General features: G+C 35.1%; 1 protein-coding gene and 1 pseudogene across 1 annotated transcript in view; both read left to right on the plus strand.

The window, feature by feature from the left end:
• Positions 1-27,797, plus strand: part of LOC149215462 (pectin acetylesterase 8-like) — a 66,204-nt gene that overhangs the window by 16,236 nt on the left and 22,171 nt on the right. The window contains exons 6-12 of the mRNA XM_089389724.1: positions 6,524-6,648; positions 6,927-6,987; positions 7,136-7,192; positions 7,397-7,474; positions 7,576-7,681; positions 20,830-20,975; positions 21,301-21,396. Coding sequence (XP_089245850.1) covers positions 6,524-6,648; positions 6,927-6,987; positions 7,136-7,192; positions 7,397-7,474; positions 7,576-7,681; positions 20,830-20,975; positions 21,301-21,396 — 669 coding nt within the window. The remainder of the gene's footprint in view (positions 1-6,523; positions 6,649-6,926; positions 6,988-7,135; positions 7,193-7,396; positions 7,475-7,575; positions 7,682-20,829; positions 20,976-21,300; positions 21,397-27,797) is intronic.
• LOC149215463 (uncharacterized) lies at positions 15,278-16,115 on the plus strand (annotated as a pseudogene).

Here is a 27,797-nt window from a genome sequence, read left to right on the forward strand (position 1 = left end):
GAGTTATAGCATGTGGCATTTTCGATATTTGAATTCATTTGGAGATTGGAGACTATTGAAAGCTTCTTTGTTTTAACATGGTATTTCTAGTGTGACAATAATTGCTATTGGACTTGACTATCCTTTTCCACTGGCCAAGAAAGTGTAGTATTTGAAGGATCCAAGCAAGTTTGCTGTTGTTGATGCCCCAGTAGTGGCATTGTATTTAAAACTCATTATGGTTTTTGTGTTCAATGTTGAAGTTTACGTAGAGTATTAAAGTGTATAGAAGTTATCCCCTTATTCCAAAAGTTGTATGATTTCACCATTCAGCCAAAACCTGGTGCAAATCGAAATTGGAGCAACTTCTAATATCTTTGAAAATAAGTTAAAATAAGTGTATTTAACAGAGTTTGATTTGTTGATAAAATGGGAGGAATTTATGGAGTATTAGAGTTACTGAATACATTAATACATTCTAGTGTCGAAAACATAGTAAAAATCAACAAAGACTCTCTCTTTGAAATTTAGACATGTATACAATATGCACAAGAACAAATTGATTTTTCGCAGCTTGAATCTCAACTACAACAAGCATAATTACAACAATGGAGTCATCATTCTGAACCTGTTTATTCAGAACAATGAAACATACTCCCATAAACAACAAGACAATAATGTTACAATTGATTCAGATCCAATGCCCAATAAAGCAACAGTTGTACATGCAGATGTAGAAGTTCAATTTGCACTTACCAAGCCCATCATCGGACCTTGGGAATAGCTTGTCCACAACAAGCATAGAACTATTCTTGGATATGAAAAGGATGTGTCCTTTCATATTCTAGATTACTCAAATCCCATCCATTTTCAGAGTGTTGGATTACTTCATGACAGTTCACCTTCAGCTGTTCCAGATTCTGCCCCTCCTCCATAGCAACAGCAACAACAACAGATTGTGAAATGCCAACACTGTGACCAAGTCAGCCATCTGAAATATAACTGTTTTGATCTTCATCCATGTAAGCATTGTCATAAAACCAATCATTCTTCAAACAGATGCTTCAGAAACAAACCTCCTGCAAGAAAAAAGATTCATCTTGGATGGATCACTTCTTGGCAATGGGCATCAACAACCAAGAAGATATTCCAGTCACATGTTAGAACTTGTTCTAAAGTATTGAACAGACTTGCAGTTGAGTTTTCTCCATCGTCTCACCTTGTATCTGACAGGGGGGGAAATTATGGTCAACTACAAGCTTCAAAGTCACATCAAGTAAGCTTGAGCCACAACCTGCACACCAGTTTCAGAGTTGTAGCTAGAGACAAAGATGCCCCTGAGCATGCCTTCAGTTGGTAATCTGGGACACTTCCTCTAGCAAAAGACTTCAGCTTCTTGCCAATTTTGGAAGAATTCCAGGAATAGATTTGGGGACACTTCCTCTAGCAGAAGACTTCATCTTCTTGCCAAACTTGGAAGAGTTCCAGGAATTTCCTTAAGCATTCCAGAGTTGTTGGTCATCCTTAAACCATCACAGGTTGAGACTTCCATTTTCACATTGAAGTTCTTCCTTTTATGTCGGGTGAGACCTCCCTTTCATGGTTGAAGGTTTCCCTCTTCAAAACATCATGAACACTTCCTCTAGCAGAAGACTTGAGCTTCATGCCAGAATTGGAAGAGTTTCGGGAACTGCACTAAGTGTTCCAGTGTTGGTGGTCATTCTTAAACCACCGCCCTTTATACCAACATTTCAGAAAGCACATTTAGCCTACTGCTGCCATGCATTTTTTTCACATTTTGTATTACAACTCTCTTCTTGGACTCGTACATAACCCTTCGGATTAAGGGGGGGAATGTTGGACACCTAATCCTCTATGGGTTAGTGTGGAAGCGGAATAGACTAAGAAAGTCCAAGAGACCTTAGGATGTGGAACCCAACGGTCACACCATGTACTATAAATGTATATCACTTGTTAAGAAAAAACGTACTATCATGTTTTATCTTTCATACTCTTTCTACCATGTGTGTGTTTAACATCTTTGATACCATGACAAGCTAGGAGTAACTCTAAGAATTTGAATTGATTTTCATTAAGGGGGAATATGAATATATACAAGGAGAGGAGACTATTGGGTTTCATCTCCCAATGCCTCTTCGTCTTCCAACTTCCTTTTATTTTTACTATCTACAATATTTACATCAGTTTACCTAATCCCAAAGATTAGGTGTCAACATAAAATACCCAAAAACCAAAAGGATTCTATGAACTTATATTCTTTGAGAAAAACCTATCAATATTGTATCCAGCTTGAATAAAAATCGAAATTTTTTTCATTACAGACTAATGGAGTGATAATTTCTTAAATGTGTTCATATTTCTAGAAGAAATAAAGGATCAAAGGGTCAAGTCCTATTCCAAGCAAATATTTTTTTTCAATTAGGTATGGTTTTCACCATTCATGGAGATAGACAACTAGTTAATCATGGACATATTTGGGTCAATGAGCATATGGTAGATATATCAAATTACCCTTGAAAACCTCAAGAAGTGATTACTATAAGAGATTAACAAAGATTGCCATCAATCATTAATAATAATATAGATCTATTCCAGAGAGACAAATTTCCAAAACATTTTACTTTTAATTATTTACATTGTAAAATATAAAGGATTCAACAATCACATAACAGATAGTAAATGGATCAGTTTGAAGTTTAATTAATTGTTGATCAAAGAGTATTATTTTATTCAATCTTTGATTCAAGAATGAATCAAAAGGAGGGGTTAGTAGTTGGACATTGAGAAATTATGTTCTTATATGTTCTTTTACCCCTTCTTAAAGGATAAATTTTATAATCCTTTCCTATGTTACATGTTATCCATGATACTTCTATTTTATTTCTTTTTAAAATAGTATTTACCCTTCCAATACTATGAACTAATGTTCATTATTTTTTCAATAGAGGGAGATTGATATCGAAATTAGGAAATTGTCTTATTGGGATTCAATAGATTGAAAAAATAATGGGTAGGAAGAAAATAGTAGTGCGAAGATAGAAAAAGAGAGGGATTTGAATCCTAAATATGTAGAATCCTACATAATGATTTCAATGCTATGCCTTGAATTCCTCGGCCATCATTCCTATGAGACATCTTCGTTCTAGTTAACAAAATTAGGGAATACAAACTTGCTAATGAATTCCTTTTGTTTGGGTACAAGCATTTCAATATTTTATAAATAAATAGATAACAAATAAGGTAATCATTCAATCCCCCTCAGAAAGACAAAGGGACATTTTCTCCCATACTTCCCATTTTAGGAAACCCTCAATAATCCATGTTAGTCTATTGTATTCAGATCCCCTAATCAATAATTTAAGATAGATTAATTGATCCATTCCATATTATGATCATATATGTATTTGTAGTGATCATATTATCATTCATATAAAAACTAATTCTGTGGCAATGATTATGTCTCATGATGACTATAATTTTCTTGATATTCCTTTATCTATATGGATAAAACACATAATTGTTGGGTGGGAATTACATTATCATTATGCAATAGTCAATTGTTTAAATTTTTCATTGTCTAGATCATGATGGAAGGACTTCCCAAGTTTATGAATATAGTATTATTTTAGTATGAACCCTTTTTCCATTATTATTCATATTACTAATAAAAATTTATTCTAAATATTCCCTATATATTCCCATTTAAAGAATAAATTGTAATGATAGAATGTGAGAACATGTTTATGATTTTTAGGAGGACTAAGAAACCCCACAAAACTCCATTCTTTCCAACAGAGAATTTAGAATGCATGCTTATTAGATTCATTATAGAATGGGGTGATGGGAGGGGGTGGCCCTCTTTACAACTCCTTCTTGTAACCCTAATCCTCCGTTGGCTTGGGTATCATCCAAGAAGATTTGTCCCCTTAAAATATGTAAATTACTCCACCCTATTAATGCATGTAATAAATAACTTGATTCATGACCATAGATCACGAGAGAAAATGCGCTAAGATTAGAGCTTAAATAGTTGATTGATAACTAGACAAGAATCCCCAATTACGTTAACCTGGTTGATACTTTTATAAATTTCCAGGTTCATCCACATCGATAATGTTGATTGTTCCACTCTATTCTTAGTGGTAATTCCTAATCCCCAAGAAAACATTATTTTTTTCTTTTTAACTGAGGAAATGAAGACCCCTTCCACTCTTGCCACCCCTTCTATTTTGGTAATCATTAAATCATATCTTCCAATTTTGAATATGAGTATATTTATAATTATGTTATGCGCATGAATTCAGCATAAATATTCCTACATTTGAATAGATGTTTTATATTTCAAGTAGCGTTGGATAGTATAGAAAAATAAATAAATAAAGTAGTAAAGATAAAAATAAGTCTAACTGTGAAAACCAAGACACTCACATAATTAAACAAGGAAATTATTTGAAATTCAGGTTACTGCTTGGAAATTCTCTCAATAATCTCTATATCATGTTGTTGGTCCTATAAAAGAACTCAACAATAGTTGAAACCATTTATTTTTGCAAATAAGAGGGGCATATCGATAGCTGGGGAAGAAACAAGTTTAACCTTCATGAATTTATGAATTTTAATTGTGCGTTGCATTATTCTTCTCGAGTCTTATGTGCCTTACAAAGAAGTATTGGAGACCATGACTCTGCATGATGGTTGAGTAAGTTCCACCAATACTCAAATTGTTGATGTAGATAAGTTGTGTGCCTTGAAAGCAATGCAGTTATGAGATTGAACAAAATTTCCTATCCCAAGAAAAATGATCCATACCAATGTACACTGAGACTATGTGATCAGCGGACATATTGCATTGTTCTCTGTGTTACAGAGGAACAAAACCAAGGATGGAAATTGTGAATGGTGGGGGAATGCAACATTATTGGAGAGTTGTGTAGAGGGCTTTGTGTGTATGAGAGTTGTTGAGAGAGGATGAGAGATGTTATATAACATCAAAGGCCGAGAGATGCTAGTTATGCAAATTGAAGGAAGAATGTTAAATCTTATGTATCGTATTGCAGCGAGAGCAGAGTGAGCATAAGACATAGAGCTACGTGGGATGAGTGAAGTGAAGGTTGATGAGGAGAACAAAGACTTAAAATCAGGCCAAGTGGGTGTCATAACAACGAGTAGATATTTCTTTATTTAGTGCGGGTTGGAGCCTACAAAATAGGGAGTTGGACCTTCCATTTAGTAGGTGTCTATGGAGACCTTGGAGGTCAGTGCCTCTTGCAAGTGGGTGCTTGCATAAATCCATGAAGTTGGTGGTTGATGGTAAGTTGATCATGTATTTGCATAATAAGGGAGTTGGTGCTTCCTACTAGTGAGTGCTAGCAAACAATTGAAGGGAGTTGGTGTTTCCTATGAGTGGATTCTCAGAAAGATAAATGTAAATAGAATAGGAGCTCATATTTAACATCATAATACAAACAAAGATTTGGTAGTTTTCCTTCGGAAAGGGTTTCCACATTAAACTATTGTGTCTTATGTGTATCTCATGGTATGTATGTTCATGATTTTATTTGTATTGTTGTCATATGATATGATGATAATGACTCACATGAATGATTTCCAAGCCTAAAATGAAAATACAAATTAGCATAAAAGTAAAAATTAACCTTAATATTGATTCACCGTCCCCACCCACAACCCCTCATCTTAGTATTAAACATTGTTTCCAATATACTATAATAAAAGAAAAAATAGAAATGAATATACATATTTCACGTTTAATATCTAAGTCATTATTAAAATATTGCTATGTATATGTGAGATAACATACTTGTATATTAATCAAATATTGCTACGTATATGTGAAATAACATACTTGTGTGTTTTGACATAGTAAAATATTTTAATGTTTAAATGAAATAATTAAAAGTAAAATAATTCTCTTATCTCATAAGAAAAAGGAGATGTGTAATTCATCTAATTCTTATTAAAAATTTGATATGTGGCATTTGAATAATGAATAATAATAAAATCAATAAGCTTATAATGCAAAGTTAAGTAAAACTAATGTGTATTTAAAAATAACTCACTATTAGAAAAGCATTTTAATTTACACAATGTCATTAATATATAAAATATTTCAATGTCCATATTAAATAAAATATTTCATTCAACTATGTATATATTATATAAAAATAATTTTTTAAAAATGTTATAGTTAAAAATTTTCAAGTAGCCTTAAAATCTAAATAAAAATTTATAAGAATTACAAATTTAAGTTGTGTAATTTATCCATCCAAATTACTAAAAAAAACTTTCAAACCTACGTATATATAGTAAAAAAAAATTATCATAATGTGTTTCCTCTCATTGCTAAACTTGTATTCCCTTCGAATTAAATCCATTATTTAGATCCATTATTTAGGACCATAACAAATTGAAGATTGCTCTTTTATAACCTTATTGAAATGGTAAAATGTAAGCTCTTTTATAACCTTATTGAAATGGTAAAATGTAATAAAATTTCATATGGCAGGTCCTACTCACTGGCTGCTCAGCAGGTGGCCTCGCAACGTATATTCACTGCAATGAATTTGGGGATCTTCTTCCAAGGAGTGTTAGTGTCAAATGCATGGCCGATGCTGGATTTTTCATGGATTTGTATGTTTTCTCTGACATTTATTTCAAATAATATACTTGTTACTTATTATTTATTATTCATTTAGATTATGTTAAAATATCGTTTATTTGAAGGGAATTATTTATAATTTTATACAAAGAACAATGAGATTTATAATCGAAAATTACAAAAGCTTAATATTGTCGCTCTACTTTAATCTACAACCTGCATGCATTTTTTCGATTATATACATGGATATTTAATACAAAGTTTATTGCAAATTTTGATAATTCGATTACATATTGTTGCATGATCACAGAGACAACGTAGCTGGTCGAAATCTATTTAGACTTTTCTATAATGAAATCGTCACATTTCATGTATATGCCTCGACTCTTTTCTACTTACATATCCTAATCTAATTAACATTTTGTATTTGTTTTCTTCATCTCTATTTTTTATACTTGCAATTCCATGAAACCTATTTTCCATTCTCATGGTTTTATTGAATATGATATTGTATTTCAGGGTTCTTTAAAAAACTTACCAGCTGCTTGTACATCAAAAATGGATCCGGGAAGTCTGGTAATATAACGTTAATCAATTATTTTCATTTTAAATTCTATTTTTTTTGCTTTTAAATATCTCAAACACTCCACCGAAAGAGATTACTTCCTTAACTTATTGGTAAAACTTAACTAACAACATCCCACAGAGAGACCTCTACCTATAATGGCAATTATCTTATCTATAAGAGTTTTTACTAACATTGATTTTACACAATGGCAGTGTTTCTTTCCGCAATATCTTTTACAGTTGATCAAATCACCACTTTTTGTTGTAAACCCTGCATATGATACAACACAGGTAGATAAAATCTCTGGAGACTTTTTCACTGTTTATTCAACAACATAGAATAATTGAATGCGATGTCATATCTTCTATGGCTGTCCATCTATTTTCTACAGGTTGCAAATATTTGGGTGCCTACTTCAGCGGATCCCAACGGTATTTGGGACGAGTGCAAGGCGAATATCACGACTTGCTCTCCGTGGCAATTGAAAATAATGAAAGGTTACTTTTGTGCATAAATACTCGAAGCTTTTTTTTCGTAACACAATGCATTTTTTTTTTCGAATTCAGTGTCTGTGATTATATTTGGATTACACTTGAATTATTGTAAAATCTTTGTGCAATAATTACATGGGAGATGTTTTGCCAAGAAAACCTATTATGAAACTAGGTCACAAAAAGTTAGAAAGGATAGATCAATGACTTAAAAATCAACTTCTTCGAGAGGGAAACCTCCTTTACACAATGCAAATGAAAAATTCTTCGATGATACAAATGACAATACCTTCTTTCAATATATAAGAGTCTAAGGGGTCCCAATACAATCAGAGCTTATTATGAAACCAGCGCAAGAAAAAATAGAAAAGATAAATCCACGCCTTAGAATTCAGCCTCTTCGAGGGGGCAACCTCCTTTACATTACATAAATAAACAATTCTTGGATGATTCAAATGACAAAACCTCCTTTATATATATAGGAGTCTAAGGAGTCACAATATAACCCAACCGACCTAACAATAATAGAATAAAGCCACAAAAATAACAATAGAGGGATTCTATGGGGCACAGTAATAAAAATATGGGGGCAATAGGGTCACAACAATGTTAATAAGGGATACAACTACAATAGTAATGGGGTAATCACTAGTATTATATGGACCTATCATGCCCCTCTTCTTCAAAAAAAGTGTTGTTCTCAACGCTTTAGTAGTTTTGGATGCTTCTGTATAAAATTCTCATCCTCCCATGTGGAATCTTCAGTAGATAAGTTCTTCCACTTGATGAGATACTCCGAAATTGATCGATTTCGTAGCTGTCGAGTTCTTGTTTCTGTGACTGCTTCCGGTTCCAATATAATTTTTCCTTCCTCGTCAAGTTCTCGCAATATTTTTTGAACTGGGAGCTTGTCGCCTATAACCTTCTTTAAACATGAAACATGGAAAACTAGGTGCACTTGAGACGCTGCAGGAAGCTCCAATTTGTATGCCATAGTACCAATATTTTGCAACACCTTGTACGGACCATAATACTTTGGTGATAATTTATTATCCTTCTTAGCTTTCTTGACGGAGATTTGTTTATATGGTTGTAGCCGTAGGAATACCCAATCACCTACATCAAAACTTCTTTCGCTTGGATGTTGATCTACCTGTTGTTTCATTCTATTTTGTGCCAACACGAGGTTATCCTTTAAGAGTTGGAGGACCTGTTGTTGATGTTCAATGTGATGTTCCACTGCTTGAACCTTAGAATTTTCTCTTAAATATGATGTGATGGATGGTGGCTGATATCCATAAAGTGCCATAAATGGGGTCATTTTTGTTGTTGTATGGAAAGAAGTGTTATACCACCATTCAGCCAGAGGCAACCATTTGACCCATTGTGTCTGTTTATCAGATACAAAGCAACGAAGATATCCTTCCAAACATTTGTTTACTATCTCGGTTTGCCCATCAGATTGAGGATGATAAGATGAGCTATGAGCTAACTCAGAACCAAGACAAGAAAATAATTCTGTCCAAAAATTTCCAGTGAAAATGGGATCTCTATCACTTACAATAATCTTTGGGTTTCCATGTAGCTTTTGAATTGTTTCCATAAATGCAGTAGAAACTATATTGGCTATCAATGGATGTGATAATGCACAAAAGTGTGCATACTTGGTAAGTCTGTCAACTACCACCATGATGACACTCTTTCCCTCAGACTTGGGTAAACCTGTGATAAAATCCATTGAAACCTCCTCCCAATGTTGGCTTGGAATGGATAAAGGTTGTAATAGACCCGGGGTATTAATTGTTTCAACTTTATTTTGTTGGCAAACCAAACATTCTGCCACAAACATTTGAATATCTGATTTAAGGCCATCCCAAAAAAATTCCTTCTTAACCATGTGGTAAGTTTTTAAAAATCCCGAATTCCCTCCTAAGGGAGAAGTGTGCAATTCCATAAGAATCTTTTGTTTGAGTTGTGAATTCTTACAAAGGTATAACGATCTTTGTACCATAATGAACCATTTTGCCAGCTAAATGTATCAGATGTACTAGAATCTTGTTGTAACTTTCGAATAAGTGCCCACACTTCTTCATCATTCTTCCACTCCTCCCTTGCTTCATTTATCCAATATGGTTGGATAATAGAAATGGCACACAACAACACTTCCACATCCTCATCCTTTCTTGAGAGTGCATCTGCCACCACATTTTGCTTCCCTTTTTTGTAGATGATTTCAAAGTCATAACCCAACATCTTTGTGACCCATTTTTGTTGCTTTCCATAAGATAATCTTTGTTCTAAAAAGTATTTAAGGCTATCATGATTTGTTTTTACCTTGAAGTTTCTTCCCATTAGGTAGAGTCGCCAGTTCTTAAGTGCATGTAGTATTGCCAACATTTCCTTCTCATAAATAGCTTTGTGTAAAAACTTTCCCTTGATTAGACGACTTTCAAAAGCAATGGGTCTTTCATCTTGCATTAAAATAGCACCAATTCCATTTCCTGAAGCATCACATTCCACAATAAAGGTTTTTGTGAAATCTGGTGTAGCTAATACTGGTGCTTGGCACATTGCGTCTTTAAGATGTTCGAAAGCCTTTGTTGCTTCTGGAGTCCATGAAAATGCATCTTTCTTCAATAATGTTGTTAGAGGTGCTGCTATTCTCCCATAATTCTTAACAAACTTGTGATAATACCCTGTCAACCCGAGAAATCCTCGCAGATGCTTTATGGATGTGGGGATTTTCCATTCCTTAATGGATTTAATTTTGCTAGGGTCTACCTTAACTCCTTCATGAGATACAATATGACCCGGATATTCCACCTCTTGTACTCCAAAGAAACATTTGGATCTTTTTGCATATAATTGTTTCTCCTCCAATAGTTGTAGCACCCTGTCAACATGTTCAACATGATCCTTCCAAGACTTGCTGTAGATTAGTATATCATCAAAAAATACTAACACAAATTTTCTAACGAAGGGTTTAAAAATGGAATTCATCAAGCTTTGAAATGTAGAAGGTGCATTGGTAAGGCCAAAAGGCATGACTAAAAATTCATAATGACCCTCATGAGTTCTAAATGCTGTTTTTGGAATGTCTTCGGTCTTCATTCTGATTTGATGATATCCTAAACGAAGGTCCAACTTGGTGAAGTAAATTGATCCATGCAATTCATCTAATAATTCATCAATGACAGGAATGGGAAACTTATCTTTAATAGTGAGCTTGTTGAGCTCCCTATAATCCGGACACATGCGCCATGATCCATCCTTCTTGTGCACCAATACTACTGGAGCAGAGAAAGAACTTTGACTAGGTTGAATTATACTAACCTCTAGCATTTCTGCAACCATACGTTCAATTTCACTCTTTTGGGCATAAGGATATCTGTACGGCCTGATGTTTGGAGGAACACTTCCTGGAATCAGATGAATAGCATGATCATGATAACAAATAGGTGGGAGACCTTTGGGAGTCTCAAATACCTTGGAATGATTATTTAAGACTTTTTGGAGATCTAGAGAAATAGATGATTCCGATGTGGAAACATCTAGCGAACATAATTGTGCAATTACACCTCTTTGTTCCTTTTTTAAAAGCTTTGTCATACCGTTAGAGCTGATTATCTTTCCGGTTTCCCTGTAATACCCCTTAATTCAACTTCCTTTCCTTCTGCAGAAAATTTCATGAAGAGTTCTTGAAAATTAAAAGCTATTGTACCCAAGGATTATAGCCATTGGACTCCTAGTACAACATCAGCACCCCCCATTGGAATGGAAAGCATTGGGCTAGTCAATACATATTCTCCCATGGATAGCTTGATATTATGGTACTTTCCAGAGCAATTTATCGTTCCTCCATTTGCAATCATCACTTGACACTCTGGTGCTAGATATAGGAAGCAATTCAATTCTTTTGCTACCTTACAATGAATAAAATTGTGGGTACTGCCTGAATCAATCAACACTATTACCTTTCTCTTCTTGATTTGTCCTTCTATCTTGATGGTTTGAGGAGTGGTAATTCCAGCCAATGCATTACAAGATATGGTCGGATTCATTTCTTCTTTATCTAGGTTTTGTTCTTGGAGTATATCCTCTTCCTTTGACCTTTCTTTCTCCTTCTCTTTTTCCTCTTCACAGTCTATGTAGAATAATTTCTTCTCAGCACACTTATGACCTTTAGTGTATTTGCTATCACAACTGTAACAAAGCCCTTTTGCTCTTTTTTCTTCCAATTGTTGTGGTGTCAACCTTATAGGTTGTGGAAGACTAGCAGCAACAACACTTCTGTCTTTATAGCTGTGAGTGGTATGCTTCCTGGTTGCCATAATTTTGATTTCCATTTTTCTTGCTAACCTGAATGCCTTCTTTAATGAGTCAGGTTCCCAAAGGCGAACATCATGTTGGATATTATCCTTTAAAGACCCTATGAACACATCAATCCTATGCTCCTCTAGAATATCTTTTACCCTTATGTTCAATTTTTGGAACTCCTCAATGTGCTCCATTATTGAACCCTTTTCTTTGAGACTTATCAATTGGCTAAAAAAAGTGTTGCTTTTTGTATCGTCATAATGTGCTATCAATTCTTCCGTAAAAATTGCCGAAGTGATAAATTGTTTACAAGAGAAAAGTCATTGATACCATACAAATTGATTTGGTTCCAAATATAATGTTGTCATACGTACCTTTTGTGTGTTTTGCACATTATTGAGATCGAAAAATTGCTCCATCTGTAATATCCATGTTGCGGGATCCTTGCCGTCAAACTTCCTCATATCGATTTTTGGAATATGGTGCGTCTTCGATCCAACATTAGAGTCTATAAAATCATGATTAACATTTCCTTTGTTCGCATCATGAGTTTCCTCTACTCCCCTTTCACCATTAGTAAGTATTTCTTGTAGAAAATTTGTCAAATTTGCCTTCAAATCTATCTTCAAATCGTCAATCTTGGCGTCCACACCCTTTATCTTAGATTCCACGCCATTTATCTTAGATTTTGTTAGTTTTTTTGAGTGTGACATTTGTTGCACTTGTTCTTGTAATTTTGATATATCATGTAGCATTTCTTCCTCTTCTTCATGAGTCATGCTAGAGCTTTTAGGTTCCTTACTAAGTGTTTGCATTTTCTTTCCTCGAGGTATCAGTTACCGATAATAATGCTTTACTATGCCCTTTGAATTCCTTCAAACCAACCTTATGCAAAAATTTAAAAGAAAACTACACACCTTTTTTTACTTTGTAGAAGCTTGATATTGAATCTGATGTATCTCTGTAATTTCGGATTATCCAGTTCTGAAATTGTGACCTGTAGTATCCTTCTTCATCCTCTTTTCAATGCCACCAGTGTGATCCAAATTGGATTCTCCAAGGAAGAATTATACAAAATCTCCCACAGTGACCTGCTTATAGACTAGTTCAATAGAGAAAACTTATACGACGTGCCACGAGTCACTGTTTCAACCTTTGGCTCTAAAAAATATATACAAGAAACTACAGTCCGTCCTCTTTCTGTAACTTTTGATGAAATTTCAATCCAATGCTCAGAAAGAAAGTTATGACGCTTTTCTCCAGGTCACCTGTTTGTAATGTAATTCAGGATTCTGCAAGAAGACCAACTTCCTTAAATAATATCTCTGTAAATATAGCATGAAAAGTTCTAAAATTTGGACCCGAGATTCAACGCGATGTCTTCTCAAATGGGTTTTTTTTTTAGCTTTTGAAACGTCGCAGAAAAAAAGTTATAGCGAAAATGCCACAATGAATTGTTGGGAGCAGCAAAACCCTAGAATCCAAAGCTCCGATACTGAATGTTATGAAACCAGCTTAAGAAAAGATAGAAAAGATAAATCCATGCCTTAGAATTCAGCCTCTTCGAAGGGGCAATCTCCTTTACATTACATAAATGAAAAATTCATGGATGATTCAAATGACAAAACCTCCTTTCTATATATAGGAGTCTAAGGAGTCATAATATAACCCAGCCGACCTAACAATAATAGTATAAAGCAACAAAAATAACAATAGAGGGATTCTATGGGGCACAGTAATAAAAATATGGGGGCAATAGGGGCACAACAATTTTAATAAGGGATACAACTACAATAGTAATAGGGTAATCACTAGTACTATATGGACCTATCAGAGATTGCATAACAATAATATTGTAGGGGCGCAACAATAACAATAGTGGGCTTCTATGGGGCATAATAATAACAACATGGGAACTGTATGTGCACAATAATACAATAAGGGAGTCACACTAATAACAATAAGGGTTTACACTAGTAGTATAGGGACCTAACATGCCCCTCTCCTTCAAAATGTGTTGTCCTCAATGCTTGAGTAGTTCTGGATGCTTATGTATAAAATTCACATCCTCCCATGTGGAATCTTCAGCGGGTAAGTTCCTCCACTTGATGAGATACTCTAAAATTTATTGATTTCGTAGTTGTTGATTTCTTGTTTTTGTGACTGCTTTAGGTTCCAATATGATTTTTTCTTCCTCATCAAGTTTTGACAATATTGTTTGAACTGGGAGCTTGTCACCTATAACCTTCTTTAAGCATGAAACATGGAAAATTGGGGGCACTCGGGAAGATGCAAGAAGCTCCAATTTGTATGGCATAGTACCAATCTTTTGCAACACATTGTAAGGAGCATAGTACTTTGGTGATAATTTATTATCATTCTTAGCTTGCTTGAGGGACATTTATTTGTATGGTTGTATTTGTAAAAATACAGTCTTTCATATCAAAACTTATTTCACTATGATGTTGGTTTGTCTGTTGTTTCATTCGATTCTGTGCGAAAGTGTGTTATCCTTTTTCTTCTTGATATGTCATTCTATCTTGAGAGTTTGAGGAGTGGTAATTCCTACTAATGCATCAAAAGATATGGTCGGATTCATTTTTTCTTTCTCTGGGGAGTTAGAAATAATTAATTCCTACTTGTCTATGGTTGTAACTCTCTATTTGAGGAGTTTGTTCTTACATAATACGAATTATCTAGAATATAGTTTCTCCTAGTTTAGTGTGTGGTTGAGAGAATCTCTCAACCACACTACTATACGTCTAAGATAGAATTCCTATCTTGAGACTTTTGTTTGTATAAATATGTGTGTAATCTCCTTGATTCATAATATAGAATTTGATTAGAGTTTGCTGTGTGATATTTTATCTTGGTATGAGAGCTTGAGGGCCTCGCCCCTCGGGGGCTTGGTCCCTCCTGGGATGAGGGAAATAATTGAGAAGTATATTTTTGTTTTTAGATTTTTTTGTGTCCATCATTACTTGAACCTGTGGTTGCTGGGATTGTGTGAGAGACCCTGAGTATTGAAGTTGTGCATGTGGGCTGGCATTAAAGACAAGCTAGAGGACGAGTCTAGTGTGCAAGGAGGCCAAGCTTGGCAGTGCTAAGGGAAGATGCAGGGGAGGCGCCGTGAGTAAGACGACTTGTATGCTGAGGAGTTGTGTGTGAGTCTATTGATAACAGACAGAATCAAAGGGAGTCGTCAGCTGGAAGCTATTCAAGCCTTAGATCTATGAAGGCATCATCCGGTGAAGAGGGGTAAGCGTGGATCGGCCCACAGCGTGGATGTGGCTGGATCAGCGTGCATCTGACATCTGAATCGTGGAGGCTCTGGTTTTGGTGTAAGGACGCATTTGGTGAGATCATTATCATCAGATCTGAGTCTGCTCGACCTATGCGTTACGGCCGAGATCTGATTTACTAGTTAAATTTTGAGCATCTGACCTGTTTTTGAAGGTTGGAGCTGAGGAAGAGCGACAGTTGTGGCCGATGCGTGTGAGACGAGCTTGGAGCATATTGTTTTCGGGATTGCAGCTTCGGCTCAGAAATGGAAACAGAGGAAACCCTACATCGATCTATGGTGGCAACCCGGGTGGACCCGGGGATTCGTTTGGCTGGATCGGTCTGTAAACGAAACAGGGTTTCCCGGGCCACCAATCAGAATCTCTGAGGATACCTCCCACTTTAACTATACTCATCCCCAAGAATTGCGCTCTGCTATTCGGATTTCTCGGATTGTTTCAGAGACTTTCAGATTGGGGCTCCCTGATGTCAGGTGGTTTGTGATGGGAGACGATGATACACTTTTTGTGCCGCAGAATCTGGTGCGAGTGCTCGCCAAATATGATCACAATCAGTACTATTACATCGGCAGCAATTTTGAATCTACTGATCAGAATGCGATGCATTCTTATGGAATGGCTTATGGTGGAGGGGGTTTCGCCATCAGTTATCCACTGGCCAGAGCCCTCGAACAAGTCCAGGACGAGTGCCTTCACCGCTACCCCATTTGTATGGCAGCGATCAGCGCGTGCAGGCCTGCTTGGCCGAGCTAGGGGTGCCTTTAACCAAAGAGCCCGGATTTCATCAGTTCGACATTCATGGAAATCGTTATGGGTGTTGAGCTACTGGCTCATTCTACCAACGTTGTTGTCTGCAGAGGTGGAGGAGCTGGACCGAGTCCTCAAAGGTGGGTTGTGGGCTATGATTTGTTGAGAGCCGTCATGTTGCAGCAATCTGCAGCCTCTTTGAGGGATCTAAGTTTTTTTTAGGCAAGAGTTGTGTGGGAGTCTGATCCCCAAAGGGCATCTCTCGGGTACAAACCTGTGTATCCAGTCGTGGAGACTTTGTTGCTCTGTTGTGTGGAGTTTCACATCAGTGGAGAGCCTGTGACTGTTTTTTGCAAATTAAATCGGTCGACGGAAATAAATCCACCACATGGCTCCCGGCCCCTGTTTCGTCCTGTCAAATCCAACCGACAGACTCACTGCACGTATGAATGGTGTATCGGCTAGTGCTTTGGATCACTCGGATGTTCTTGAATGTCGAAATGGCGCCAATAGGACAAATTTGTCACCGTTGTCTATGAAGACAATTGCAATTATGAATCTTTTAGAAAGCAATTTAAATGCAAAGTCAAAGTTATACAAAGATCTGGCCTTGAGCTATGTGTTTTTTATGAACAATGGGCGGTATATTGTTCAAAAAGTAAAAGATTCAGATCTTCACAGTTTGTTAGGTGATGGTTGGGTGCGTCGGCATTCATCAAACGTCCGACAGTATCATAAAAGCTATCAAAGGGTTGCTTGGGGCAAGGTCCTTTCTTGTTTGAGAGACGAGGGCATCCATGTTGGTGGAAACTTCTCCAGTGGTGTCTCTAAACCTGTGCTGAAAGAAAGATTCAAAAACTTCAATGCTTTGTTTGAAGAGATTCAGAAGGCACAGTCGACTTGGATTGTTGCAGATGATCAACTTCAAACAGAGCTACGGATTTCAGTTGCCGAGATGACACTCCCACTGTTCACCGCAGCGTTGCTGTCAAACCTGGTGATTGCTCGAGGTAGCCAAGTCAATATTACCGTAGTTGTCATGGATTATAGAGACGTAGAAGGTGGAGCAATGTGCATCACCAGATACGCAGCTACTTGTTCTGCGTTAGAGCCCACGGGAATCGTTGCTCATTGTTGAGTGTGGAAAGCAGCTGCAGCGTGGTGAGTAGCTGAATGTGTAGGAGAGTGGCCAATTGTGTTGGTGAACATGCTCATCATGTTGGTGAGTGAGATGCAGAGGCAGGGGCTTCTATTGTTGAGGAAAGAAACCAGCAACTGCATTCTTTGTTCAAGGAGGAGAGAAACTTTGTGTTCGATTTGAAGGGAGAAGCATGGTTTTTTGTGCATACTTGGGTAAATGTTTTTTTGGAGAAGTATTTTTTTGGAATTTAAATTGATATACATATTGAGATTAGCCACCTCAATATGAAGTTATTTTGTTAGAATTGGCTATTCTAACAAATGACAGGTTCATGGAGTTCCAAGAATTTATTTGACAAAGATGCCCAAGATGTCAACTATGAAATGATGGGATAAAGGAGCAGCGACAACGTTTATGGTGGACAACAAAGTAGATGTTTGTTTAGGTTAGTGTGGATTGTGGAATAGACTCCCTAGCATGTTATAAGCAAGTCCAATTGTTGTAATAGTCATTGTATGTACCCAGAAACTCCAAAATGTGGAATCAAATGTAAGATTTTTTAAAGGCATTTGAAAGTTTGTGGTGATCTTAAAACCACTTTGTAATGGTTTATGGTCAGCGTGAAACCATCTTTTGCCACTATAAAGTGAGGGTTGGTGGTGAGCCAGAAACCATCTATAGTCTTTGTGGCTGAAGTGCTTTTGTGACCAGCTTGCCTTTGTGGCAGAATCGCCTCTGTGGCTTGAGGTGCCTTTGTGGCCACGTGTACACGAGATCTTTGTGCTCAATTGAGCAGGTGGACTGCAGAACACCTGGCTTGGACTCAGATGATTTTTAATTTTCTGAGTAGAAGGGGATTGGCGCGCTTTTCGCGCTGACAGTAGCACCAGGAAGCGCAATTAGCGCATCTATTAGGCCATTAATCGCGCCACAGCGCCAAAATACTAGACTGGAATTTTATGGAATTTTACGGAAAAATCGTGCCAAGAGTTTCCAATTTAATATGGGTGCAGGTTTTTCGCTCAGGATCACGCCAATTCACCTTCAAGTGGATCCGCAGGAATCCTTATCTTCGTTTAATGATTTGCGAGGGGAGGCAGATTGTGTTTTGGAGGTTCTGTACATGCAATTCGCCTAATGGTGGTGGATTTGACTATCATGACAAGTAGTCATTAAGGGGGGGAGTTAGAAATAATTAATTCCTACTTGTCTATGGTTGTAACTCTCTATTTGAGGAGTTTGTTCCTACATAATAGGAATTAACTACAATATAGTTTCTCCTAGTTTAGTATGTGGTTGAGAGAATCTCTCAACCACACTACTATACGTCTAAGATAGAATTCCTATCTTGAAACTTTTGTTTGTATAAATATGTGTGTAATTTCCTTGATTCATAATATAGAATTTGATTAGAGTTTGTTGTGTGCTATTTTATCTTGGGGTTGGTTCCTGGTGTATATCCTCTTATTTTGACGTTTCTTTATCCTTTTGTTCTCCCTCTTCACAATCAATGTAAAATAATTTCTTCTCATCACACTTATGACCTTCAGTGTATTTTCTATCAAAACTATAACAAAGTTCATTATCTTCTTTTCATTCCAATTGTTGTGGTGTCAACCTTGTAGGTTGTGGAAGGTTAGGAGCAACAACACTTCCATCTTTATAATTGTAAGTAGTAGGATTTCTTGTTGCCATAATTTTGCTTTCAATTTTTCTTTCCAGCTTGAATTCTTTCTCCAATGAATCAGGTTCCAAAGGACGAACTTCATGTTGAATGTTATCCTTTAAAGTCTCTATGAAGACATCAATCCTCTACTTCTATGGAATATCATTTACCCTTATATTCAAATTTTGGAAGTCCTCAATGTGCTCTCCCAATGAACCCTTTTGTTTGATATTTACCAATTAGCTAAAGAAGTTGTTTATCTTTGTATCCTCATAATGTGCTACTATTTCCTTTGTGAAAATTGACCAAGTGACAAGTGGTTTACGAGAACAGAGCCCTTTATACCATAAAAATTGATTCAGTTCTAAATATAAAGATGCAATACGTACCTTTTGTAATATTTGTGCATCATGTAGATCAAAATATTTCTCCATCTGTAGTATCCATGTTATGGGATTCTTGCCATCAAACTTCCTCATATCGATTTTTGGAATACGGTGGGTCTTCAATGCAATCTTAAACTCTATGAAATCATGATTAACATTTATTTTTTTCTTATCATGCGTTTCCTCTACTACCTTTCTGTCATTAGGAGGCCTTTGTTGTAGCAACTTTGTCCCACTTTCCTTCAAACCTTTCATGTGTTTCTTTAAATATTCCATGTCTTTTTTCAAATCTACTTCCATACCATGAATATTAGTTTCCATGGAAAATATAAACCTATCTATCTTATCTTCGTTCACATTCTTCAAATCATCCATCCAATTTTGCTTACTAGGTGTTTCTATTTTCTTGATTCGAGTCATTATTTATATTGCTTTTAGGAGCTCGATATTAAACCACTGTAACTATGTAATTTCATATCATCAAGTTATGAAATTTTGGCCTGTGGTAGCCCTCTAAGTCCTATTTCTAACCCCACCAGTCTGATCAATATTGAATTCTTCAAAAAAGAGTTATGACAAATCTACTTTGTTGCCTTTATTATAGACTTGTTCAGTACAGCGAACTTGTACGACCTGCCACGTGTCCCTGTTTCGACCTTTTGACCGAAAAAAATATATATAAAAAATCAAAAATCTGTCATCTTTCTATAACTTCTTATGAAAATTCAATCTGATGCTTAGAGATAACATTAGGACGATTTTCCCAAGGTCACTTATTTAGAATGTAATTCGCGAGTCTGCAAAAACCCTAAATGTCGTGGACCGTATCTTCGAAAATATAGTAAAACAAAATCTGAAGTTTGGGCCCAAGCTTCACCAAGATTTCAGCTCAAATGGGTTTTAAGTTCAGATATTGAAAGTTTCTAGAAAACAGATTATAGTGAAAATTCCACAATGACTTGGTTGAGATGGAATTTTGGAGCTTGCAAAAACACTAAGTTCCTTAGATCATATCTCTGAAAATATAGCGAGACAAGATCTGAAATTCGGACCCGAGGTTCAGAATGATTTTGGTTCAAATGGGTTTTTTAAGCTTTCGAAAATTCGTCGAAAAAACATTATAGTGAAAATTCCACGATAGCTAGCTTGTTTGGAGTAGCGAAACCCTAAAATCCAAAGCTCCCAAAAAGATACAAAAGATAAATCAACGACTTAAGAATCCCCCACTTTGAGGGGGAAACCTCTTTTACATTACACAAATGAACAATTCTTTGATGACACAAATGACAATACCTCCTTTCTATACATAAGAGTCTAAGGGGTCACAATACAATCATAGCCTACATAACAATAATATTGTAGGGGCACAATAATAACACTAGTGGGTTTCTATGGGGCATAATAATAACAACATGGGGACTATATAAACACAATAAGATTGCACTAATAAAAATAAGATATTACACTAATAGTATAGTGACCTAACAAAAACCAAATTTGTGAAGAAATGATTCATATATTTTTCGATATCGTTATCAATCCCAAGATTAACTAATGTTATGTTCAGTCCAATAACACATTGTTACCAATCACAGGATACGCGGACAAGACGATCAATGCATTAACACCTGTGTTGGACTCATGCGATGGAGGGTTGTTTATCGATTCATGTTATTCACACTGTCAAACAAACGTACAAGCCATGTGGCACTCAGCGAATTCTCCAAAATTGAATTCGAAGGTACGTCATGATTTGTCATTTTCCGGATAATATTCTCAATAAGTTATGTTCAAACTTTCAAAATTCAAGTTGATGTACAAATATATTTGTTTAGGGAGTCTAAATAAGATACAATTTAGTCATAAAAGTAATTAAAAAATGATAAAAAGTTTGGTATATTTTAAAAGTACTTAGTAAAAATTTAAAAAAAAATTAAATTACATCTATCAAATTTAATGCAAAATTTATTTTTTTAAGAGATCCATTTGTACCATTGGAAAAAAAATTAAACACTCTCACAATCTCTAAACCATTTAAACCCCTTTACGTTTTTATTTTATAACAGACCATTGCAGAAGCGGTTGGTGATTGGTATTTCGATCGAAGTGTTGTTAAGTATATTGCTTCAGACGGTCGCCACCCTTATCGTTTGACTTCATTGGTGATTGGTATTTCGATCGCAGTGTTGTCAAGTATATTGCTTCAGAGGGTCCCCACCCTTGTGGTTCTACTTCGTGGAGAAAGGAAAAAAATGTTTATTTGAAATATTCATTTTGATCTTACTCTTTTAAGTTAATATAAAATAAAAATCATGTTTATGAAACTATTTATTTAAATAAAAAAGTTTTGTGGGGAAATCCAGACTGCGGTGAGAGAACAATAAGCACTTCAAAACTTGAATTCCAGAAGCTTTTATGTTGTAAGTGGTTGATTTAAATCCCAATCGAAACTTATAATCGTAGTTGATTTGATCAAGAGGATATATGTATATAGAATAAAAATGTTAGTAATTTGAAGAAAGTTTGATGGTGATGTTGTTAATTAGTATTATAGGGGTGTTAATAGAAATTTTAAAGTAATTTGTTTGATAGTGATGCAGTAAATTTTAATTATATAGATATTATAATTAAAATGTTTTTATTGGCAATTTCTTTACTGTTTTGATGATGAGTTTTTAAAATAGTTTTCAAATGGATGAAACTATGTATATTGTGAGGAAATGAGTTTTTAAAATAGTTTTCAAATGGATGAAACTATGTATATTGTGAGGAAATAGGAAAAAGGAAAGAGGAAAAATAAAAAAACAATGTGTAAATTTAAAAACTTGATATATATGAGAGGGTAATTTTTATAATTAAATATATAATTTAAGTTGTGATTTTATTTTTATAGCTATTATAGATTTACTATTGATTTATATTAAATGTCGCTAAGTTTGTATAATTTTTCAGAGTGAATTCTTTTTATAATTAAAAAGTGAAAAAAGATTTGCACTTCAAAAAATTTGATTTTTCTTGGCATTTAATATATTAGTGGCTAAAATAATCTACATGGGTTATATATAAATTTTTAATTGTTTAAATTGCATTTTGAATGTATAAATGGATTTAACCCCTTGAATTGGGTAACTATACAATTTAAATTCGCAATTCTAACTGATATTGGTTAGATTTTAAACAAAAATAGCCAAAAAAATATACATGGAAAATGATCAAAATGTAGAATAATGAGAATATTTGAAATATTTTAACCATTATTTTTTCTTTCAATAGTTTTTTTTCTTCTCTAAAAAAAAATCATTACAAATATTCTATTTCTGAACCACATTTTCAAAATCAAAATGTTTTTTTATTATTAATATATTTTCAAATATATGTTAGTCTTATTTATAGCGGCATATTGGAATATTTTATTTATAACTCAAATTGAATATTTTTATTTTAAAATTCCATATATTAATTTTATATAAGTATTGAATGAATTACATATCTTCCTTTTATTACTTTGATTAGGAAAGTAACAAAAATTTTTATTTTCATTTTATTATGCTTAACATTAAAATATATAATTTTTTTATATGAAGTTGATATCAAAATAAATTAGTTAACATGAATATACAAATAGTTTTTAATTGGTGTATTGAAATATTTTTAAAAAGTTGTTTCTCACAACCAAAAGTGCAAATATAAGATTTTTTTATTCTTAATTACTTTATATTTCTGGTATAAATTTATGTTACTTTATATGATATCAAAATACTTTATTATATTGTTGAGACTGAGAGTGAAATATTTTTACCACCTCTCCTCATACTAGAGTGTAATATCAAGAAATAACTAGTAGAATTATTCATATTTATGCATACAGGCATGATTATTTTAATTCTCGTTTTGAACTTTAATATAATTATCAATAATTAAATCTCCAAGAAATATTCAGTATTTGTTACAAATAAAAGATTGGCATTTATTTGAAAAGTAATTATGCACTTTCAACCTTGTTAATTAAATTGGTTAATGAAAGAAAATGTCCTATGAACCTAAGTTAATTTTTATGATTTTGTTTTAATATTGGTAACTTCAAATACATTATGAGTTGATTTTTTTATGCTTGTGCTCTCTTGGTAGTTGCAATATTGTTGTTAATTGGTCCTCATGCTCCTCCTTGGTTTTGGAATAAACCAATATATCATCCATGAAGACCAACATGAAATTGTCCAAGTATGGACTTAAAACATTGTTCATCAAACACATAAATTTTGTTGAGGTGTTTATGAGCCCAAATGGCTCAACTACAAATTTATAGTGCCCATACCTGGTTCTAAATGTTGTTTTATGAATATCTTCTTCTTTAATGCACACCTTATGATACCTAGGCCTCAAATCAATCTTCGAGAAGTCTACAACTTCCCTCAACTAATCAAACAAATCATCAATCCTTGGAAAATGATATGTGCTTTTTTATTTTGGCTCTATTGGGCTATCTATAATCAGTACATAACCTCAATGTTCCATCCTTCTCCTTCACAAATAATATAGGTGCTCCCCAGGGTGACACACTGGGTCTGATGTATCCTTTGTCCCACATTTTCTTTAACTACAATTTTATCTCTATCATGTCTAGTGTACTCATTTAGTATGGAGATTTTGATGTTGGCATTGATACCGAAAATATTTCAATAGTGAAACGAATTTCCCTCCTTAGTGACAATCTTAGGATCTCGTTAGGGAAAACACTGTGAAACTTTTTTATTACTGAGTGCTCTTCAATTTTACTCCTCTCCACCTTTGACTCGTTGGTCACTTGGATAATGGGTAGCCTGCACTCCATTCTATGGTAGCTCTTCAATTGCAGCATGGTGATTTTCCAAACTATCACCAACTTCATTTTTCCTTGCAGCATCACTATTTCCCCTTTGTCATTGAGACATTCAATTGATTTTCTAAAGAAATCAACTTTGGTTCTATGGTCTTTTAGTTAATCCATATTGTGTAATATGTTGTATGAATGCAGTGGTAATATGTTTAGTTTTACAGTTGTGGATGTGCCACCTATCAGGACTGGGCATGAATTCAACACATGTTCAACATGTTCCCTAGTCCTAATGGCCAATTAGATTAGCCACGACATATTATTATTGGGGCTCTACAATGTATGTCTCTCTGAAATGTTGGGGTTAATGTAACTAAAATTAGAACTTAGTTCTATTAGAATTGAAACTGGTTGGTTATGAATCATCGCTTCCATTTTGATCACAGATGCTTGGTGATTAGCCCGCCTATTGTCCAATGCAACACAGATCTGTGACATACTCTGAGCCACATTTTTCATGGTCTCTACCCCTTTCACATTATATGCTCTTAGATGAGTCCTTAATTATTGAAGGCATACTCTTTACTGATGGTTCTATCCACACGTCTGACACTGCATAGGTCCTCCTCTAAACTAGTTTTCTTTGAATCCAACAAGCTTGGTGAATTGGTCCTTATTAGCAGTATTATTGTTCTATTGATACCTATCCTTATTAAAAGTTGAAAATTTCACTTTTCATTTTATATATTTTGATCCTTTCCATTTAAAACTAGGTTTTACCTTCATTTTCTAGTCAATTTTGAACTCAGGTTTGTGATTTGATTGTTTATACGAATACTTCAATTTACACATTACATCCTCCAATGTTTTAAGCTCATTGAATTCTATTTTGTCCCTGAATTCTTGAGTCATTCCATTGAGATATCTCTAAAAAATGTTTTCTCATCCTTAATGTAAGGCACATAACTCAACAACTCCAAAAAAATTGGTTTTATATTCGTCAATTGATAGTGACCTAATTTTGTGCTCATAGAATTCATTAGCCTTACTATCATAATATCCTTCAAATAGATACTTCTCCCTGAAGTAACTTACAAATATTCTATAGCAAATATCCTTAACTATGATATACTTTACATTCCTAAAATCTTCCTATTATATATCAACCTTTCCATTTAGGGTAAAGACAAATAATCATGCCTTCATGTTCTTAGAATAATCATGTACCCTGAAATACTGCTTCATCCCTAACAACCATGCCTCTTCAACCTCTCCCTTATTCACCTCTCCATCGAATACAAGATGTTTTTCCTTCTTGAATTATTTGAGCATCAACTCCTTTCCTTTCCTTTTTTGTTGGTAATATCGTTTAGTGGTAGCACTAGACAACTGCACTTGACTACCTAGCCTCCTTTATGGGATAATTAGTGGAGTTCCACTTCTCACTCTATCCTTTCTTGCATGCCTATGACTCTTCCTACATCTATGACCTTCTACACCGTCAAACATGACTTCATACTTTCCAAGTTCTCATGGGATTTGTCTTCCTTTATCGTTTCCTAGGTGGCTAGCACTTAGATCATGTTGCCTCTACTTTACAAGTATGACATACTGTACAATGCAAAGGAATTTACTTTTCTTTCTTTCGTTGAGCCACTATGATCCTTTTTTCATCAACCATGTAACTTCTCAACTCATCTCTTATGCTTCTAAGGGCATCCATACAGTCAGGGGAGTCTTCCTTTATTCTCTTTCCCATTAACTCTTCTTCTTGACATGAGTGACATTTATTAAGATTGTACAACACCATTTTGTTTCTCATTCATCATGTCTTCATATGTATTGTCATACACAAATACATGTTCGACAATCCATCATATCAATAAAACATGTCCATAATATCCTTTCCAAATCTACCATAAGCATATGGTTGTGAGGCATATGAAACACCACATTCCATGTTAACGTGCAATTTATAATCAAAATGATACAAGAAGCACACATTGGACACTACAAAAAACCACTAGAAATCACTATACTTCATAGTAGAGGTCCAAATCTATGTACATTCAATTCCATACAAGTCTAATGTTGAACCATACTCTGATACTACTTTGTAAATTTTTCTTTGACCCCCTTGGAATAATCCCAGTGGAATGGTAGGTGTTATTTTCAATTAAACCGACCTCCATTGTCCCATCATAGACATGGAGTTACAAAATTTCTCATCCTTCTATAAACTTAACAAAATTAACCTTGGCATATGCCATCACATTCAACTTATTGAGAGATTTCCATAGATATAAACATTTCCTTAATATGACCTCTGAATTGATAGTTATGCTCATTTTAAGCACAAGCCATTAACCCTTGCCACATCAGTGAGGTATACCATGTGGAAGTGAAGTGCCTACATGGTCCCACTACATCCTTTGTGGCCTACACAATCCCGCCACATCATCGCACCATATTTCCCTAATTCTTTTCCTCAAATTTATGCTTTATTTCAAAACTTTGTGGTGTGACACCAATGTTTATGTTAATTATGGGGTCATTCCCTGTTAGGTAGTGGAGGCCCCATGTAATAGTTTTGGGGCTTGAAGCCAATAAGTTAGGGTAATGATATTGTAAAAAGTTTTGCATAGGAAATGTAATAGGTCAAGTCAAAGGGTTGTCCGCCCAAAAATAATGTAAAATAATAAAAGTAAGGCGACCTACCCATGGTCCGCGGACCATGGGAATGTATAAATAGATCGAGGCTCTAAGGGTAGAAGGTAGCTTTTTGGAAGATATTAATGTAAGACAATATTCTCTCTACGTCTGTAAGTCCAAGTCGAGGGTATTGGTAGATAGATAGAGGCTCTGGAGCTGTGTGCGTAGAGGCCTGGTAGAGTTCGCAGTTGTGTGCGCAAACCCCTACAGTTGAGTGTGCAGGGCAGATCTGGTTGTACTGAGCAAAGAAATTAATAAAGATAAGTTGATTTTGAAATATTATGTTGGCTCTGAAATATTGTGGATCTGTTTATATTCTAGTTTATGTATGGGTTTTATGAGTTTATGACTGTCTTTAAGAATTATGATAGTGCACAATGGGTATTGTTGTTAAATGTTTTCTTAAAGACCTTGCGAACTTGTTCTGATCTATAATAAATCCATATAAATAATAAGATTCGGGAAGCGACTGGCACAGATCTACGCGAAGGATAGATCTCTGTGCAAAGTAGCGTAGGAGTGTAGAACAGTTCGCAACCTTCTAGACCACATCCATACATCCCAAGGGTGCAGAAACCTGGTTCTAGTACCCTCCCATACTACCTCAGGTGAGACTTCAGTTCGCGCTCCGCGGATTGTTGCCGAAAGGGCTGGTAGTGCGGGTTTTGTTCGGCTAAACCACTTCTAAACCTAGGTGAGGCCCCAAAAAGCCAACAAATCCTTCTCTAAACTTAACAAAATTAACCTTGGCATATGCCATCACATTCAACTTATCGAGAGATTTCCAGAGATATAAACAGTTCCTTAACATGACCTTTGAATTGATAGTTATGACCTTTTTAAGCACAAACCATTAACCCTTGCCACATCAATGAGGTATGCCACGTGGAACTGAAGTGCCTACGTGGGCCACCACATCCTTTGTGGCCTATGTAATCCCGCCACATCATCGCAACATATTTCCTTAATTCTTTACCTCAAATTTATGATTTATTTCAAACCTTTGTGGTGTGACACCAATGTTTGTGTTAATTATGG

This window comes from Pinus tabuliformis, chromosome 1_1, assembly GCF_031772625.1.
Source record: "Pinus tabuliformis cultivar Carrire ecotype Pingquan chromosome 1_1, CPIR1, whole genome shotgun sequence".
Classification (NCBI taxonomy): domain Eukaryota; kingdom Viridiplantae; phylum Streptophyta; class Pinopsida; order Pinales; family Pinaceae; genus Pinus; species Pinus tabuliformis.